Raw genomic sequence first — 21,065 nt, 5'->3', positions numbered from 1 at the left:
GCCAGCGTGGGGACTTGGGGCTCTGGGTTCTGGGCCCCTGCTGCCCCCACCCCTCCCACGTTCCCCTCCTGGTTCCTGGAAGGGGTGACGGCACCTGTGAAGCTGTAAGCACTCTGCCACACTCTGCCCTCAGAGAAGCGCAGCAGGGCTGGGGCCCCAGGAACCCACACGTGCCCCTCAGGCAGGGAGGTTGACGGTGCCCAGACCCTGCTTCCTCCAGACTGACCCTTTGGGGCCAGAATGCTGAGTAAACCCCGAGGGAGAAGTGCTCCTCTCGGCAGCTGTCTTCAAGGGAGCCGGCCGCACTCTGCCCCTGTTTCCCAGCAGTCCCACCTGGAATGTTTGCCTGTCAAGAGCATGAGGGCCCCTTGTTCCTTTGTGAACAGCATGAGGTTCTTCCAGAACAAACAGCCGCCGAGCTGCCCCCTCTTGTCCCCAGATCCCGGGGGGGTGCAGATCCGGGCTGCGAGGGCCCTGTGGCCTCACTAGAGACAGTGAGGATTTTCAAAAGCCTGTAAAAGCTGGAGGAAGTTGTCAGTTTTGGCCTCTGCTCCAGGGCCACCCTCTCTCCCAGGCCACCAGAAGGGAGGAGAAGGAGCCAACCACCCCACCCTGACCACACGCTTTCTTCTGGCCTCTGGTACTGGTGCAGGCCTCTGGGTCTCAGCGCCGGGGCCACTGGGCCATAAGCCACCCAGCCCCTTGAGCTCACCCTTGGCCCTGACAGTTCAGCCATCCTTGGCCCAGCCCCAGGGCACCAGGCAGGAACCTCAGATGGGAAGGTGGCTGGGCCACCCACCTGTGTTTATTTACTCAGCTGCTTCAGAGACTGAGGGTCCCCTCTCCGTGAGCACACAGGGGACCCCCTGCCTGGATCATCTCCCTACAACCCAGCATCTCAGTGGCCTACCATTCTCCTCTCTGCGTCCCCAAAGCCTTCATGTCCCCAACACCCGTGCTCCTGCACCTGGGTTTCTGTACACACTGTTCCCTGCCCAGGACAGCTCTGCCAAGAAACACTCACCGACAGCCACCACACACACACAGACACCCCACACACACTACACAAATACACACACACTACGCAAACACCCCAGAACCCCACACACACCCCCACACCCCCATACCACACCACACCACACATACACACCACACATACACACCACACACCACACATACACACCACACATACACACACCACACACACACATCGCACACACTACACACATATCACATACACCCCACACACACACTACACACTTACCACACACACACCCCACACACCACACACACTACACACGTACCACACACATGCTACACAAACACCCCAGAACCCCACACACCCTCCCCACACACCCCCATACCACACCACACCACACATACACACCACACACCACACATACACACCGCACACCACATATACACACCACACACACTCACACCACACACACACCACACACACTACACACATATCACATACACACCACACAAACACACACCACACACACACTACACACATACCACACACACACCCCACACACCACACACACTACACACGTACCACACACATGCTACACAAACACCCCAGAACCCCCACACACCGCCCACACACACACCAGACACTACACACACACCACATACACACCACACACCACACACCACACACACACCCCACACACCACACACACTACACACGTACCACACACATGCTACACAAACACCCCAGAACCCCACACACCCTCCCCACACACACCCATACCACACCACACCACACATACACACCACACATACACACCACACATACACACACCACACACACACCACACACACTACACACATCACATACACCCCACACACACACTACACACATACCACACACACACCCCACACACCACACACACTACACACGTACCACACACATGCTACACAAACACCCCAGAACCCCACACACCCTCCCCACACACCCCCATACCACACCACACCACACATACACACCACACACCACACATACCACACATACACACCACACCACACATACACACCACACATACCACACATACACACCGCACACCACATATACACACCACACACACTCACACCACACACACACACCACACACACTACACACATATCACATACACACCACACAAACACACACCACACACACACTACACACATACCACACACACACCCCACACACCACACACACTACACACGTACCACACACATGCTACACAAACACCCCAGAACCCCCACACACCGCCCACACACACACCAGACACTACACACACCACACCACACACACACCACACACCACACATACACACCACACATACGCACCACACATATACACACCACACATACACACCACACACACACCACACACATACCACAACACACTACACACACACTACACACACACATTTCCCACACATCCCACACACACACCACACACACACACCACACCCCACACACCCTACACACATACCACACACACACACCAGACACCACACACACACACTACACATACACCCCAGAACCCCCACACACCCCCCACACACACTAGACACCACACACACACCGCACCAAACATACACACCACACACCACACGTACACACCACATACCACACATGCCACACACATACCACAAGACACTGTACACACACACACATTTCCGACACACCACACATGCCATACCACACACACACCACACTACACACGCATACACACCACATACCACATACACTACACACACACCATAGACACACCACACATACACACAGACACCACACACACCCAGCAAACACACATACTACACCACACACACACCACACCACACATACCACATACGCATGCACACATCACCCACACGCACACACCCCACACAAACACACATCACACACATGACAGATACCACACACACAACACACACCCAGCAAACACACACACCACACACACATCACACCACATATACACACCACACCACACATACACACCACACACCACACATACACATGCACACACTGCACACCCCGTACACACCACCCACACACCACACGACACACACACAGACACACACAGAAGCTGTTTTTCCCCCACGGTCCCTGCTTTTCACATGACTCGGAACCCCTTAGGCTGGACTCCCTGAGGTCAGGGCTGCGTTTCCTGCTTTCCTATCTCAGTGTGTAGTGAGGGCCTTGGCGCAGACCTCAGAGCACGTCTGCAGAGGAAATGGGAAGGGAGACACAGTCTAGGAGGGATGGCCTCCACTCCTGGAAACCAGGCAGATAGGCTGCCTGCGGGGGGGCTCAGCCCAGGACTTCTGGGCAGGGTGAAGTGAGCATGAGAAAGGGAAGTCATGAGGCGCGCGAGGCAGTCATCACGGAGCACCTGCTGCCCGAGGGTTTGACCCCTCCTCCTGTGTGGCGCAGACGGGTCTGAGGTGGCGGCGGGGGCATTCCTGTCCTAACATCCCCTGGTGGACACAGGCTCCCCACAAGACCAACACAGTGGTCCCTTTCCCCAGCGCCCTCCAGCACCCCACACTCGGATCCAGACCTTCCACGATTGTGCCCAACTCACTGGCCTCCCTATGCCCACCTCTCATCCCTCTGCTGCCCTGGCCACCACGGTCCCCTGGCTAACGTTTCTCTGGGGATTTTCTCTGATCAAAGGGCCCAAGTAGTGGACACCCTTAATGATGGTGTCCGAGGGTGGCCCCTGGACACCAGAAACACGGACTGAAGCCCAGGACTGTGGCGAAACAGCTGCCTTCTGGACCAGGACTGACCCAGGAGCTAATCACACCTGGGAGGCCACACCTGCTAGTTTCAAAAGGAAATTGTGTAGAGCCCGTCGTGGGCTCAGGCGGACCCTGAAGGGAGTGGCCAGGCACAGCCTGGAGTCAGACGACCTGGGCTCCGGCCCTAGTCACCCGCTTTCAGCTTCGCAGCTTGGGCCCATGGTTCACCTCTGGAGGCCTCTGCTGTCTCATGCCTGTGCTGGGGTAATGGTCGCTCCCTGGCAAGGTGGGTGAGGGTGGTCTCAGCACTGGCCTGCACACACTGGCACAGCAGGATGGGGGCCATCTCCCTCCATGCCCTTCCCTCCATCTCCCCTCATCACCCTGCGTCCACCCACCCACCAGATTCAAGGCAGCTGAGAATCCAGGAGGTGGGCCTAACTCAAAACCTTGCTCCCCTAACCCCAAACCAGGCTGAAGGCGTGAAGGCTGAGCCCTTTGAAAACCACTCGGCCCTGGAGATCGCAGAGCAGCTGACCCTGCTGGACCACCTCGTCTTCAAGAAGATTCCGTATGAGTAAGTGTTGCAGGCGCCAGCCCGCCGCCCTCCGCTTCCCTGGGCCCTGCCTTGGAAGCACCCCGGAAGCACGTGCAGTGAATTTCCAGAGCTGCACGGACCCTCCACGGCTTAAACAAGTGTCTGGGTCGGCAGAATGAGGGAGAAGCTCTAGTCCTGTTCCTGCCCCCAGGTTCTCCCCTTACCTATCAGCTGCACACATACACACTTTTCTGGAAGCATCTCTAACTCAGAGCTGCTAGAGAGTATCTAGAAAAGAGCTTGTGTTCACGTGTGTATTCGCATGTACCTGTGGGAAAATGCGCACATAGGCATGAGCGTGGGCGCCTGTGTGGGTCCAGTGACCTCCAGGAGCTGAGTTAGGGGACTAACTGAGTTAGGTGAGGACTTTGAAGAAGTCCCAAGGCCTGCTGTCGTCTGCTCTGACCTCAGTCCCCGCTGGTGTCCATCACAATTATTCTACTTATAGAATTTTGTATTCCTCTTCCTTCATCGGACGCTACGGCAACATGTAATTTTAATTACACTATTAAAAACAGTGTAAACACTATTTTTATTTTATTTTTATTTCTTTATTTTTTTTAAAGACGGGGTTTCACCATGTTGGTCAGGCTGGTCTTGAACTCCTGACCTCGGGTGATCCGCCCGCCTTGGCCTCCGAAGTGCTTGGATTACGGGCGTGAGCCACCGCGCCCGGCCGTAAACACGATTTTTAATAAGTACGCAGCATTCTGCCACCGCGTGTTACTAAGCCCTGAGGCTGTTTTCAGACTTCACTTTTATATTTATTGCTGCAGTAAACATCCTAACAGTGGTCCAAGGGTGCTTTCCCAAAACTGGGCTCTCCTGATTTGCATCACTGCGGGGCTTCTGACCTCAGCCCCACCTGGCACTCTCACGGCCCTCCCCAGCGTGGGTGCTGCCTCACATAAATAGAGAGGGCTGGCACTTTGGAGACCTGTGACATCTCCCGGACATAGAAGCAGCCGATATTCCGGATCTGTCCCTCTAGGAGGAGAAGCGGGATGTGTTTTCAGACTCTGCCGAGGTCTCCTCTTCCTGTCACTTTGTGACGTCAGGAGCCTGTGGCTTGGCTTGTGGGCTTTTTAAGCCTTTAATCCGCCCCTTTTTTTGTGGTATTCTCTTCCCTCATTCTACACAGCAGCCGTTACAGTGACTAAAATGCGAATTCTTCCTGGCAGAAAATAAGATTCATAACAGAACCTTATGTCTGCCGCACCTCACAAGTTAGCACGTGCCTTCCCACAGCTAACTCTGTGAGGAAACGCTTGCCATTATTCCCATTTTACAGATGAGGACACTAAAGCCCTGCAGCATAAAGGCTTTGCCTGAGGCCACACGGCCGCTACAAGTCAGAGCTGGATTTGAGCCCAGGGTTCCTTCCCTCCAGGGCTCAGAAATGACAGCCTCGAAAAGCCAAAATACAATAAAATAAAAAGCGCGGGGCAATGAAATCAGCGAGGAAAACCTCACCTCTGCCCCGCCTGGGTTTCCCCTTACTTCCCGCAGGGAGTTCTTCGGACAGGGCTGGATGAAAGTGGAAAAGAATGAAAGGACCCCTTACATCATGAAGACCACCAAGCACTTCAACGACGTGAGTGTGGGTGCAGCGCCGCTCTCACTGGGGATTTTCTTTGGCAAGAGCCTCCAGAGGCTGGGTAGAGAGGGGGCCGCACACCCGGCTGGAAGCAGACTCCTGGTCCTCGCCAGCCCTGCCAGCCTTTGCCATGTGGCCCATGTGGCCTGAGGCTGCCTGTCTCGCCTCAGTCTCGGTCTCTTCTCCTAGTAAGTGGAGCTGACCATGGAAAGGTCATCCTATGATGACCTTTGGGGAGGTCACGCGAAGACACTCAGCCCAGCACTGGCTCGCCGTAAGCCCTCAGCCAGGACTTGTGATTCCTAACAGGGGTCCCTTCTCAGAGCAGGGTTTTGGAGAATCTATAGCCAAGGGAACATAAATGAATGAAGGATTAGAAGGAAAGGAGGGAAGACCTTGCTTTGCTTCCTGTTTTTTAACCTCGTCTCGGTATTAGCAATAGGCAGTATTTGGCTAGTCGATGGCAGACAGCTTCCCTCGACTTCATGCGTATCCAGAACCCTCGGAATCTCCTGATGTTCTGGCTGTTTCAGCTACCCAGGAAGTGATGTCCTCCTCACTGCCCCTCTTCTTGCCTTTCCTTGCGGTAAGATGGTCTTTTGGGATGACTTTTTTTTTTTTAAAAGACGGGGTTTCACCATGTTGGTCAGGCTGGTCTTGAACTCCCGACCTCAGGTGATCCGCCCGCCTTGGCCTCCAAAGTGCTTGGATTACAGGCGTGAGGCACCGCGCCCGGCCTGGGGATGACTTTAAAGAGAATTCTCTTTAATGTTAGGAGGCCACAGTGCTAAGCAAGACTAAGGCTCCTGAAGGTCCCTGGCTGGGATCAGGATGGCCCCATATCCAGCTCCTCTAGACCCTCCAACCCCAGCTTTCCGGGGGAACAGCTGTTGAGATGGGACCAAGCACTGGACCCGCAAACTGGCCTGGCATAAGCAGCTCAAAGGGCCTGGACTGGCTCTGACCAGCGCACCGAGTTCAGACGGGTCCATGTCACACCCCCAGCTCCCAGAATCCCTTCTCACAGAAGCGTGGGAGCAGCAGAGAACTGGGGGCCAGACAGCTCCCAGAGCCTTCTGAGGCAAGGTTCACATCCACGGGGAGCATTTGCAACGTTCTTTAAGAAGAATATCCACTGCTCCCTAACCGGGTGCCTACCTTGTGCCTAGCACTGAGCTTTTTGTGCATAGTAATTTCATTGAAAGCTCACATCAACTAAAAGATGGGGGCTACGCCGGGCGCGGTGGCTCACGCCTGTAATCCCAGCACTTTGGGAGGCCGAGGCGGGTGGATCACTTGAGGTCAGGAGTTCAAAACCAGCCTGTCCAATATGGCAAAACCCCGTCTCTACTAAAAATACAAAATTAGCCGGGCATGGTAGTGCATGCCTGTGATCCCAGCTACTCGGGAGGCTGAGGCAGGAGAATCTCTTGAACCTGGGAGGCGGAGGTTCTGGTGAGCCAAGATTGTGCCACTGCACTCCAGCCTGGGCAACAAGAGCAAAACTCCATCTCAAAAAAAAAAAAGATGGCAGCTGTCCTCACATTTTAGATAGGAAGAAACCAAGGCTCTGGAAGGGCAAATGCTGAGATCCCCTAACCGGTGTGCAGTAACTCATGGCTTCCTTGCTGCACGGTGCAATCGGCTGCGTGAGAGAAAAAAAAGAAAAAAGAAAAGTCCCTCCCAGCAATTTCCCCACATCTGTGCAAGTTCCAACTTCTGAACCACAGAGACGGGTCCACTCCCAGCCTCGCGACAGCCCTGAGAACATTTGCACTCAGCATCCTCATTCTTCTGGGTTTAATCATCAACACGAGGAAAGAGCCTTTGAGGGCCGGTGGTGACAGCACCTGACTCCACTTGTCCTGACGCCTTGGCCGGGCCACGGCCTGCCAACCCCGGCCGGGGATGCCCCCTGGCCAGCACACCATATCCGGGGAGGGCCCTCAGCAGCCTGGGGGAAACAAGAAAGGCTCGGGGATTGCAGCTCAGGGGAGGAACCCTTAGGCCCTCCTAGGCCCAGGCACCCAGTGGTTCCTGCAGTGAGCACAGCAGCAGAAAGGAGACCCGTGTGCCTCTCAGGAGACAAAGAGGGACAGAGCCCAGGCCTCAGGAAGCATGCCTGACAGAGGCCCGATCTGACCACACTTTAGAGCACCAGGCAGCAAATCCCTGTCCCCTCCCTTCCCCTGTCCCACTGTGCGCCCAGGAGTCCAGCAAGTGAAAGACAAGCGTTTGATGTGAACATTCATTGAGTGATCACCACACGCTAGACGCTGTGCTGAGGACGTGCTTCAAATGCACCATCTCATTTAACCCTGTCATTCCCACTTTGTGGCAGAAGAAACTAAGCCTCGGGGAGGGGACATTTCATCCCCAACATTACGCAGCAAGAGAGTACAGTTCTGAACACACGCGGTCCGCCTCAGAGGCTGCCCTCGTAACTACCTGGCGTCTGACCACTCCGCCGAAATCCACCGTTCGGTTCTGATACACGAGGTGTCGCTGGCATGACAGCGATTTTCCTCGTCAGTCCCTAGCCCGGTCCTACTCGCTGTTTTCTGGTCCTTTTGCCTTTAATTTCTTTGTCCTCTTCGCTGGCACTGGCCAGGGTCATCAGGACCATGGCCAAGCTGGGGCGCTGGGGCAAGGTAAGCAAGGATCCCAGGGAGCCAAACATAAGGAGTGGCTTGCCCTCCTGCGCTCGTGCCGCACACCGCGCCTGCCTCACCTTAGTCCCGTCTCTCCAGGACGGTGTGGGGTAGACATAGTGATCATGCGTCTCCTTCTTGGGTTTCTTGTTTTTTCTGGGTTTTTTTGCTTTTCTGTTGTTTTTTTGTTTTTGTTTTTTCATTTTTTGAGACAGAGCCTCCCTCTCTATTGCCCAGGCTGGAGTGCAGTGGTGCGATCTCAGCACACTGCAACCTCCACCTCCCAGGTTCAAGTAATTACCGTGCCTCAGTCTCCCGAGTAGCTGGAGTTACAGGTGCCCACCACTGCGCCCAGGTAATTTTTGTATTTTTAGTAGAGACGGGGTTTCTCCATGTTGCCCAGACTGGTCTCAAACTTCTGACCTCAGGTGATCCACCCACCTCAGCTCCCAAAGTGCTGGGATTACAAGTGTGAGCCACCGCACCCGGCCACCTTCTTGGTTTTAAAGGAGGTGCTTCTAATATTTCCCCATGTGGAATGTTTGTTTCTTTGCCAGGTTTTTTTTAAATTGTCTTTTATTCTTGAGTGCTAATGGATTTAACCATGGATAAATATAGAATTTTATCAAGTATTTCTTTCTGCCTTTATGGAGATGGTCATATGGTTTTCCCCCCTTAATCTGTTGATACGGTAAATGATCATTATGCTTTTTTCCCAATATTCAAACATCCTTGCGTTCCAGGGACAAACCCAGTGCAGTCGTGGTACATTAAATGGGTGTGTAACTTTCCTTTCTTATATTACCTGTCTCTGGTGTCAGTGTCAAGGTAATACTGGCTTCATAGAATAAACTGGCAGATATTCCTTTTATGGCTCTTCTCTGGAAGATTCGACTAATCTATTCATTTCAAAAGTTAGTGTAACTTTTATATAAAACTGTTTTTAACTTCCATGTTCTCTTGATGGAAAAAAATTGTAACTACTTAATTAAGAGGTATAATACTTGTCCTATTTTATGCTATTATTCCTTCCTGATTCTTTCAACTGCTAGTTCCATTCTTAAGTAGTTTTACAATTCATTCTTTTTGATAAGCATCCTTTAGAAATTGCTTTTGAGAAGGTTTCTTGGCAGTAAAGCCCTCTAATTTTTAATTCATCTGTAAATGTCCTTTTATCGCCTTTTTTTAAAAGTAGTAGTCTTTTTTAACTTTTTATTTTAAAATAATTAAAGAGTCACAAAGGCCGGGCGTGGTGGCTCACGCCTGTAATCCCAACACTTTAGGAGTCCAAGGCATGCAGATCACTTGAGGTCAGGAGTTTGAGACCAGCCTGGCCAACATGGTGAAACCCCATCTCTACATAAAATACAAAAATGAGTCAGGCATGGTGGCGCACGCTTGTAATCCCAGCTACTCCAGAGGTGTGGCAGGAGAATCGCCTGAACCCAGGAAGCGGAGGTTGCAGTGAGCTGAGATGGCACCACTGCACTCCAGCCTGGGTGACAGACGAGACTCTGTCTCAAACGAAAAAAAAAAAGAGTTAGAAAGTTGCAAAGGAATGTACTGGAAAGCCCAGTGCCATCTGCTGTTCCAGCTCCTTGCGATTCTAATTCCCTGATGTTCTAGGCCAGCTTCCCACCCCTGCCGCACTGTTCCAGGTCCAGCCTGCACTTGATTCGTTTGTGCGCATGTCCTGGTTGGCCCAGTGGTGGAGCCCCTGAAGATGTCTTCTACTGTGTGTATGAGACCAGCAGTGCTTCAAAGTGCATCCTAAGCTCTAGTTGTATGATTGGGGATTCCCTGAGAACTTGGCTCCCTTTAACTGTTTATTCATCCAGGTGAACTTTAGAATTACTTTGTCTAGAATTACTTTTCTAGAGAAAATTCCTGTGTTTTCTTTTTGTTTTTGGTTTTTTGGGTTTTTTTTTTGAGATGGAGTCTCGCTCTGTTGCCTAGGCGGGAGTGTGGTGGCGTGAGCTCATCTCATTGCAATGTCCGCCTCCCTGGTTCAAGGATTCTCCTGCCTCAGCTTCTCGAGTAGCTGGGACTGCAGGCATGTGCCACCACATCCGGCTAATGTTCTTTGTATTTTTTGTAGAGACGGGTTTCACCATGTTGGTCAGGCTGGTTTCGAACTCCTGACCTGAAATTATCCGCCCACCTCGGCCTCCGAAAGTGCTGGGATTCCGGCCTGAGCCACCATGCCTGGCCTGAGTGTTTTATTGGATTACATTAAACACATGTATTTGTTTTCAGGAAAATTACCTTCCCATTTGGGAATCTGATCTCTTTCTCTGTTATTCAAGCCTTTTATATCCTTTGATGACCTGTTTTTTCCATCCTACTTAGATCTCATTAAGTTCCTAGGTATTTACAAATTCGCATTGCTATTTGGAAGGTTGTATTTTTGTTATATTTTCTAACTGATCATTGCTCACGTATGTGTGTGGAACCTTTAGCAAGCAGCAAGCTCTGCTGTTGTTCCTGCAGTCCTCCAGTGCCGCAATCGTATCTGCAAATAGTGATCACTTACCTTTGCGATACTTACTCCTCTTTTTTCCTGTCTTATTGCATTGGCTTAAAGATCAGTAACCTGATTGCTTCCGAAATCATCCGCAACGAGGACATCAACGCGAGGGCAAGCGCCATTGAGAAGTGGGTGGCCGTGGCCGACATATGCCGCTGCCTCCACAACTACAATGCCGTGCTGGAGATCACCTCATCCATGAACCGCAGTGCCATCTTCCGGCTCAAAAAGACGTGGCTCAAAGTCTCTAAGCAGGTGCGGGCAGGAGGCTGGCACCATTGCCTGCCTGGGGCTGGATTGGGGCTGGGGCAGGAAGACCAGTAGGCTGGCCCAACTGGACATCCACAGGTGGGCAAAGGACTGGGTTGAGGTCTAACGCTCCCAGGTAAAACAAGAGAATCACAGGGCTGGGCGCGGTGGCTCACGCCCGTAATCCCAGCACTTTGGGAGGCCGAGGCGGGTGGATCACGAGGTCAAGAGATCGAGACCATCCTGGTCAACATGGTGAAACCCCGTCTCTACTAAAAATACAAAAAATTAGCTGGGCGTGGTAGCGGGTGCCTGTAGTCCCAGCTACTTGGGAGGCTGAGGCAGGAGAATTGCCTGAACCCAGGAGGCGGAGGTTGTGGTGAGCCGAGATCACGCCATTGCATTCCAGCCTGGGTAACAAGAGCGAAACTCCATCTCACAAAAAAAAAAAAAAAAAAAAAAAAACAAGAGAATCACTTTCCCTGTATCACCTGGGACCAGATAGCAGGTCCATAGATGTGGTAGTGGGACTGTGGGACGATAATTCCCACTTGAGTAATTCATGCCCCGAAGTGGAAAGAATATAATGGTGATTATTGGTCCTAACGCTTTTCTTCTGGAGTTGGGGCAAGAGTGTTGGCTTTAAGGGGATCTGCAGGGCGGCCGAGACGGTGGTCAGATGACCCTTCTGTGGGAAGACCTTTCCGTCAGATGATCGTGCAAGCCCCTTCCCAGGATTCTAATTTCACCTGCCCTTCCGGCCACCAGAGAGTTAGCTGCTGCCAGGTACCTGTTGGCTGGCTGATCACCTTAAATGTGGGCTTGATCCCTATTCACTCAGAACATGAAGCTGAAAAGCCAGAAACATGAAACATGAACGTAAAACCGTAAGATAGATTCTTCCTCAGGAATAAAGTGTCTGCACTGGGGTCAGGAGGGACCAGCGTTCCTTACAGGAGAGCACAGTGAAGCAATTGGACCACTTCCTTGGTGCGGGACCCAGTGGCTCCAAGGGTCCTGTCTCATCTGGACCACTCCGGACTTGCATACTGTGTCCCCCTCATTGTTCTCTTATCACCTGCTCCTCACTACCCTCTTCCTGCCAATGGCAGGTCATGAACCCACCCACCAAGCAGGCGGTGTGTCCATAATCCTCCCTACTTAGCGGCCAAATTCAGGAAAGCGTTGACATCTCTGCTGCCCTTCCCCCAGCTTCTGGTCCCTCCAGCAGGACTACAGAACGTGCAGGGACACCCCATTACAATCCAGTGAGACTGGGCCTCTTGCTTCTTGGCACACAGAGGTGCCAGGCTTAGGACAAGGACTGTGAAAGATGCTACTTTTGTTTGCGGGCTCCAGGAAAGGGCAGAGCCCAGGAGCTCAGAGCCGCAGGCACATCCAGCCAGGCGCGGTACAGGCTGCCGGGAACTCCTGGAGGCAGATGTTGAGCAAGGCTCTGCAGAACCTCCACGTCACCCAACCTCGTTTGGGTCGTCGGGGTTCAGCCAGGGCCCTGGACGCGGTCTGGGGACCCACTCCAGGTAAATCTCTCTCTCCTTCTCCCCTGTGCTATGGGAATGGCGTCATCCTTTCCAGAGGCCCTGCAGACCGGGTCAGTTTCCCACCCCACTTAGTCTTCCTGGAACCCACGCTCCATCCATTTCTTGGTCTCATTCTCCAGCATCGCCCTCCTCATGGAGTTGGGAGGGAACGAACTTGGCTATCCTGAAATCTTCTGTTCTCTGCAGAGAGTGCAAATCAAGGACAGTCGGTGGTCAGGGCATGTGACCCAACCTGTGTTCTGGGACGTCATTCTGGACCTAGGGTCAGCTGGCCAAAAAATCAAAAATGCCTTTGGCACCACATGAGGTCTCCACGCGCTACGGTAGTCTGGACTCTGGACCCAGCCGGCTTCTGCAGCCCCCAGCCGTGGAAGAGTTGTGTGTCTGCACAGCACCGGGCCCCAGGAGCTTCTGGGAGTGCCTGGCCATGGCCAGCTCAGCACCAGCCAGCGGCAGTTTGTTATCTCTCTACAGGCATCCCGTGGACACTGCAGACCTCTGAAATGGCCACATCTCTTAGGTGGCCTGAACTGTAACCTCGGCAGCCAGTTTTTATTGCTCCCTTTAATGTGCTCACCATGGCAGAAAAGCATCACGTCCAAGTCTGGTTCAGCCCTCGGCAAGAGTCAGGAGGTTGGGCTTCATTTGGGATTTTTCATTTCCCCTTTCTTCTTTTAACCCATCTCCCCATCCTCTTTGCAAAAAAAAAAAAAGAAAAGAAAAGAAAATAAAGAAAGAAAGCAAAAAAGAAAAGAAAGAAAAAGAAGGAAGGAAAGAAACCTCAAAAGAGGATCTGATTATGATGTTCTTCCGTAGATCAGTACAATGACTGACCTGATTTGTGTCGCCTCCTGGGGATGGCTGTGCTTTAGTAGAGACAAGATCCTGGTGTTGGCTAACAACACATTTTGGCCTTTCTGGGAGGGAACCTTCTTGGCCAGCCAGAAGTCCTCCACTGGGTGAACAGGAAGGAATGGAGTTCAGGAGACCACAGAATCATCTTCCTTCCTGATACTGACTCCAAGGCAGGCTCCTTGCTTGGTCCCTGCTTTCAATCACAAATTCCAAGGGCCCCCATTTCTACCGACTGATGTTCACACCTAACAGAGACGCCCAAGATCCTGGAGCCTTGGTGTCCCATGGAGCACCAGAGGATCGAAACTCCTGGCCCCGCCAGAAGATACTCGAGCAACTTCACCTCCGAACATACTTTTTAAGCAGCAGCTGAGAAAATTCTATGGCTTCCCAGGCCACAGAGCTCCTTCCATGACCACCCAGAGAGGAGCAGGCACACACAGCAAGCATGGGGATGTGGAGGAAGGTAAAAATGTGCCCAGCTCAGAGCCACAAATTGGTGCCGGTGGATATAGAAAACCATGCGTCGGAATATCTTCTGCACATTTTCGCGGCCTCAGAGCACGGTGACACTTCACCTAGAACCACATGGCCACTGGGACCTCCTGATCAAGCTTCTGTGTCTCCCACAATTCTTGAATATCTGAACTGGTATTGCCTTAGGGAACACCCGGACTTACCCTCCCATTTTCCAGATGGGAATACTGAGACCCAGAAAGGCAAGAGGAGTGGTGATTTGCCAGTCGGCATGCCAAGGGGAGGTGACAGAGCCTGGGGAGGCCCTGGGTTTCCTGACTCAGCCCCCACCTCTGACTTCAAGCCATATCAGGTCATTCCTCTGCAGGTGGATGGGGACGAAGAGGAAGGGGGGTGCAGCTCTGAAAAAGGGAAATTGCAGGAGGGAAGCTGAGACTCTGGGACGGAGGTCAGCCAGGGTATCCAGGCTTCGCCAGGCTTCAGAGAGCAGACGTCTCAAGCGAAAGCAGAAGCATCTGCCGTAGCTCCGTGTGGTGTGTGCTATTCTGTTGCGTGTGTCTTCCGTCAGATTGAGAACACCGTTGTCCTCTGAACAGGATTTGCCTACGTCAGGTGGCGAGGCTTTTCCGCTCATTGATAAGGCATGGAGCTGAATGGAACACTCAGCCTTTCTTTCCCCTTGAAGAGCACACAGAGATCTCCTCCCGTCAGAACGGAGACTGAGATTGTCCTTTTCAGTAGACAAATTTCTCAGCAGAAATCTGCCCCCAAGATTGGGCGTGTGCTTGTTCTTCGGGGCCCATGTCTCCTCCAGGATGACTAGGGCTCTGGTGACGTGACACACACGCTTGGCTGTGCTCTCACGGTTCCTCAGCCGCATCTCAATCTTGAGGAACAGAGCTGCGAAGGAAGTCTCTAACCTGTGTCACCACTGTATCAGTGAGGGAGCTGAGGACCTCTGAGGGAGAGGGCCTTCCCTCAGGCTACACAGAGCACGGTGCACAAAGCCAGGTTTGACCCAGAATGGTCCGTGCTTCAGACAGACTCCAGCCACCGAAACTCTGCTCCAGCCTGATGTGTGTGCTGGGTCCGGCCGGGGCGCTCGCCAAAGCCCTTCGCTGTGGGGCATTCTCTTCTCCAGCCAGGCCTTTCTTTTCTGACGATCAGCCTCCCATCTTTCTTCTTGATCTTTAGATGTGGGTGGTGTTCCTGGTGTGTAAACGGGAACGTGTGAGATGAGGGTCGCATCCTTTGGGTGTAGTTCATGAGAAAGATCAGGAAAATGAAAAATCAGCCCTTTCCTGCTCTGAGCGTGGGCTCCTAGGAGTCACCCAGCAAGTCCTTCTAAACTGCCCAGGTCTCGGGATCCTGCAGCATTTCCAAGGGCCAGATCCACAGTCAGGTCTCTCACACCCGCTTCCTCGCTTCTCAAAGAGGTGTGAGCACAGGCACACTCAACAGGGACCCGTGCCCAGCTCCTGAGGAGTTCAGAGGCAAGGTGCCCAAGCCCAGGCGGTCCCCAGATCCCAAGGGAACGCAGTTCCGGAGCCCTGGCGGGCAGCATGCTGGAGTGGAGGCCTGCGCCCCGGGCCTCGGCGCGTGCTGTGTGTCAGTAAACCCTTCTGATTCCTTCTAGACTAAAGCTTTGATTGATAAGCTCCAAAAGCTTGTGTCATCTGAGGGCAGATTTAAGAATCTCAGAGAAGCTCTGAAAAAGTAAGTGTGTGTCATTTTGTCACTGTTATTTTTAAAATCATAAACCTGCCTTGCAGAAGCATTCACGCGCCACCCCCAGCCAGAGTGGGAGGTGTGTCTGTCTGTCTGTCTGTCTGTCTACCCACAAGACTCCTAGATTTCCTGGACCCCAGTAGTGGAGTCCTCCATGGTCTGCCACTGCAGAGTTTGCTTGCATTTCCTAGAACAAGCACAGAGATAGTGCTGGATCCCGGCAAGCATCGTAGCTGTGATGATGAGAATAGCGGTGCCAGACTTCTCAATTCTAAAATGCACATTTTCTTTTTACATTTTAATAATCCTGACATCACGAGATGTCTTAAAGCCAGTGTTATTTATTTAACATGATCGTGTTTCCTTTTTCACTCGAGAATTTGTCATCAAAATATAAGTTGGCATTTTATAGACAATGGCATCTTGGAATCAAAAAAAATACGGTTTTACAAGTTTGTCGAGCGCTTGCCTAGCCATTGTGCGTTTAACACCATCAACACTGCCCATAAGGCGGGGTCCTCAGCCTCGGCACCCTGGTGTTCTGACCAGGACCATCCTTAGTTGAGGGGCGCTGTGTTGTGTGAGATGCTAACGGCACCCCTCCAGTGTGACGACCAAATCTGCCTCCAGGCATTGCCAGATGTCCACTAGGGGGCGAAATCCTCCCCCGAGACCCACCAGGATAAGGCCGTTGCCACATCCTGTTCTTCCAGACAAGGAAACTGAAGAGCTAGTGGCTGGTCCAAGGACACGTGGCAATGACCTGGGGCCAGGACTGGCCCAGGCTGGCTCCAAAGTGTGGCGAGATTTGCCTTGGGCTACCCACGAGCTCTCCCAGGGCAGCCGTGGCTCAGCCCACGTGCACACACTGTAGCCACGCACTCACGCGAAATGGAGGGTTCGCTTCTGCCGCTGCCGCTAGGGGCTTATTCGGGCTTCTGCACCAGTCTCAACCCTCCTTTTGCGGAGTGAGTGTCCCTTCCTCCCCTTGCCTGACTGGCTACTCGCCAGACCTTGGAGAGACCCTGGGAGACCCCTGGGTTCCCAGTTCCATATATACGTACGTGTGTGTGTGTGTGTCTGTGTGTGTGTGTGTGTGTGATTCAGGAAGCCTCTCCTCCCTTCCTGGTGTTCCCATGATCGTGGCCCATGCAGGGACCACCAGAGTTTCCTACCCCCAGAACCTGAGGATGGGGCCAGCCAGACCCTCCAGCCCTTGGCAGCGGCTTTGACAGACTGCTCAGCCCTCTGCCGGCCTTGTCTGCCTCCTCTTCTCGTTTCCTTCCTGCCGTACGCGGTCCGTCCTTCGCCAGCTCTGTGTGCCATCGCCTTGGCCATCTCCACTCTGTGTCCTCGGACAGATGTTGCACCCATCTGTGCTGTCTGGCCGTCTCTTCTGCCTGGGATCCCCAGAGCCCCTGTGGACGGTGCTTGTGGGGAGCTGCCCCTCCGTGCATTCACCAACTTGTCCGTCCGACCCCCGGGCACCACTCCATTCACCTCCTCACATGACTGACTTCCTCAGCTGCCACCGCCACCTCCACTGGCTCTGTGCCCCCGCCCATTCTGTCTGAGTCCCCATCTTGACTCTCTTCCCTCTTTCAGGTGGCCTGCGGGCCCATGTAAGTGTCTCACATTCCCCTGCTCCCTGCAGCACAGGGCAGAGGTGGCCTACGGGCCTCTGCGAGCTAAGCGCTGTATGCACCGGGTGCTGGATTTACAGAGACATAGGCAGGCCAGGCAGAGAGGCAGGGACTGAGGAAACCCGGGGCAAATGCTTCCCGCACCTCCTCTCCTGAGGCTCTAAGGTTTTCACAAAGAGCCATGTTGCATGAACGCCGAGTGTCTGTTTCACCAGGCAGGGGACAGGAGTTAAGAGTAGCAAGGTGGCAGGCGGTGGGCATAGCCAGTGACGTCCCCAGACAAGGAGTCCTGCAGTGGGCCTCACCATGTTGGTCCGCAGCCCATTCATATGTCCCACACATCTTTTTCAGCTTTTCATTAAAATATCCAATCTCGGGCTGGGCACAGTGGCTCATGGCTGTAACCCCACCACTTTGGGAAGCCGAGGTGGGCAGATCACTTGAGGTGGAAGCTAGAAACCCACCTAGCCAACATGGCAAAACCTTGTCTCTGCTAAAAATACAAAAGTTAGCCAGGTGTGGTGGCGCATGCCTGTAATCCCAGCTACTCGGAAGGCTGAGGCACAAAAATCGCTTGAGCCCAGGAGGCGGAGGTTGCAGTGAGCCAAGATTGCGCCATTGCACTCCAGCCTGAGCGACAGAGAGAAACTCCATAAAAAAAAAAAAAAAAAAAAAAAAAAATCCAATTTCTGCCAGCATCCAGGCTGGAGAACGGCTTTACTGCCTTTTCCAGTCAAGACTTCACTGCCAAACCCTAAATCCACACCCTGCCAGCCACTCTCTTAAATGTCCCTTGGCCCACATACAGCAACCCTACGTGTGCCCCTTCCATCCCTTCCGGTGCCCTGAGAGTGGCCTCATCTTCCCTTCTCTTTTTTTTTTTAAAGATGGGGTTTCACCATGTTGGTCAGGCTGGTCTTGAACTCCCGACCTCAGGTGATCCACCCGCCTTGGCCTCCAAAGTGCTTGGGTTACAGGCATGAGCTTCTCATTCCCCAAGGCTACATCCTTGCGAAGTCCCATGACTGTTCCCTCCTCCCCACCCCCCAGCAATCAGAACCTTCCCACAGCTCCGTGCCACAAGAATTTGGCTGATAACCGAATTTAGCGATAAAATGTGGTCACCAGCTCTTCTGGGGCGGACTCCACTCTTGACTACCCCGTCCTATCTCCACCCAGCACACGCTTGCATATCTGCACCTTTTTTGTTTGATTTGAATAGGAAGTCCTTGATTTAGAGGACCCTGGGGACAGGCTGTTACTGTGGGCTGCTGCAGTGAAAGCCTTTCCTTTGTTCCCCTGAATTAAGGGTGGGAACAGCCGTGAAGGAGTGTGTCAGCTAGCTGACTGCCAGGCTGTCCCCTACACCCTTTAATCAGGGTGACAGGTTATCTATGCAGGTATCATGAACCCAGAGGCTGAGCTCTAGAGTTTCAGAGGTTCCAATGAAGCCAAATATCTCTATCTTTATTCTCCACCTGTGGCCACAGAGCAGATTAGCAACCCAGTGGTAAAAAGCAAGATTGGACTTTCCACCCCCAGCGCATTGCAGTTTTGTTTTTCAGAGATGACCTACCCAGTCACCCTGTACCTCATGCCAGAACCTTGGACCCTGGCCCCAGGGGATTCGGCCCACACAGCCCGGCCCCAAGGGCCCTCACACCCTCCCTGAGTGACCTTCCCCAGGCCTCAAGATGGGACAGAGTCTCGAGATTCCCAACCACAGCCAGCAGAGACTTGTCAGGGAGAGTGACGCATCCCACAGCCGGGGCAGTGCAGGGAAGAGAGAAGCTGGAGAGAAGGAGGAAGGAGACAGTCTCATTGGTGTCGCGTGTGGGCGGCTGCCGCTTGCCGGCAGCAGCTGGTCCCCGTAATCCTCCTTATTCCATTTAATGTCATCAGGAGCATCTTGGTGGAAAGAAACATCCAGTTTGGGGATTCCAAACCACCACAGGCAAGGCCAGGGTGCCAGGTGTCACCAGGCGTGGGAGTGCCAGAAACCAGAAGCAACTGTCAGGCTGGGGGTGGGACACTTTTCTCTCTGCTCCCTAAAACGCTAGCTGCCGGCCCGTGAGGGCTCTGCTAGAAGAGGAAGCCACCCCCGTATCAGCTGTGCTGGATAGGCCCTTCAAGGGCAAGGCTGGACCTCACCTGAGAGAGGCCCAAAGGCCCACACGGAAGGTTCAGGAGTGGCCTGTTGTTAGGTATCTTGCCCACAGGAAGCCCCAGCGTGCTTCCCTTTCCACTGAGAGGCTCGGCGTGGCTCAGTCCCCCTGCCTGTGTCCCTGCGGGCCCTCCACCAGGCATCTGTCCCACTCTGGCAACTCCATACGTTGCCTACATGGCTTTGGATTTCAGATGAGTGTGTGTGCATGTGTGTGTATGTGTGTGCGCGTGCGTGTCTGCGTGCGTGTGCGTGTGCGCGTGTGCGTGCGCGTGTGCACGCGCGTGTGCACGCGCGTGTGCATGTGCCTGCGTCTGTGTGCGTGTGTGTGCGTGTGTTTGACCGAGTGTGCTCTCGTCCCCGCCTTCACAGCCCCTCACTATAGAGCAAAGGCCACATGTGGCCCAGGATGGTTTTAAATGCAGCCCAACACAGATAGGTAAGCTTTCTTAAAATACGAGATTTTTTGTGTGTGATTTTTTTTTTTAGCTAATCAGCTATCGTTAGTGTGTTAGTGCATTTTATGTGTGGTCCAAGATAATTATTCTTCTTCCAATGTGGTCAGGGAAGCCAAAAGATTGGACACCCTTGCCACAGAGGTCGTAAATAGAGACAGAGGTTAGTAGTGGGGCAGAGTATGCTACTTGCTAGTGATTCAATTGCAAATCACCACCTTCCCGCAACTGGACTGTGACTCTCCATGAATACCAGGGGAAGTCTCCCTCAGTGATCAGAGGACCGCTGATCTTTTTTCACTGGTCTAGGTGGTCAGAGACCCTCAAAAGCTTTGAGAAACACCAAGTCCTTTGATCGTTTGCAGTCAACTTGCATTCCCCAGGCCTCCCGTGCCCCCTTCCATGCTTAGAGCACTCCAGGATGACCTGGCTACCGCCACACGTGCAGGTGACAGGGTGATACCGCCACAGCCTTACAACTCCAGAGTTACTTCTCAGACCTTTGGATTCTTTCTCCATCAGACTCACAAACCTGGGCTTCAGACTTGGAGTATGATAGAAAGGAAATGAAGAGCTGGCCAGGTGCAGTGGCGCACGCCTATAATCTGAGCACTTTGAGAGGCTGAGGCAGGTAGATCACTTGAGCTCAAGGGTTCTAGGCCAGCCTGAGCAACACGGCAAAACTCCGTGCCTACCAAAAATATGAAAATGAGCTGGGTATGGTGGTGCGTGCATGTAGTCCAGCTATTTGGGAGGCTGAGGCAGGAGACATATTGGAGTCCAGAGATCAAGGCTGCGATGAGCTGTGATTGTGCC

General features: G+C 53.1%; 1 protein-coding gene across 4 annotated transcripts in view; it reads left to right on the top strand.

The window, feature by feature from the left end:
• The window catches only part of RASGRF1 (Ras protein specific guanine nucleotide releasing factor 1), a 128,699-nt gene that overhangs the window by 96,892 nt on the left and 10,742 nt on the right, over positions 1-21,065 (top strand). For all 4 annotated transcript variants that reach the window (XM_064366117.1, XM_064366116.1, XM_064366115.1 and 1 more), the window contains 4 exons: positions 4,217-4,320; positions 5,851-5,935; positions 11,174-11,371; positions 15,896-15,975. In XM_064366117.1, coding sequence (XP_064222187.1) covers positions 4,217-4,320; positions 5,851-5,935; positions 11,174-11,371; positions 15,896-15,975 — 467 coding nt within the window. The remainder of the gene's footprint in view (positions 1-4,216; positions 4,321-5,850; positions 5,936-11,173; positions 11,372-15,895; positions 15,976-21,065) is intronic.

This window comes from Aotus nancymaae, unplaced genomic scaffold (genome assembly GCF_030222135.1).
Source record: "Aotus nancymaae isolate 86718 unplaced genomic scaffold, 86718_ANA_hifiasm-v0.15.2.pri h1tg000064l_0, whole genome shotgun sequence".
In the NCBI taxonomy this organism is placed as follows: Eukaryota; Metazoa; Chordata; class Mammalia; order Primates; family Aotidae; genus Aotus; species Aotus nancymaae.
This window is presented reverse-complemented; position numbering and strand designations above follow the sequence as displayed.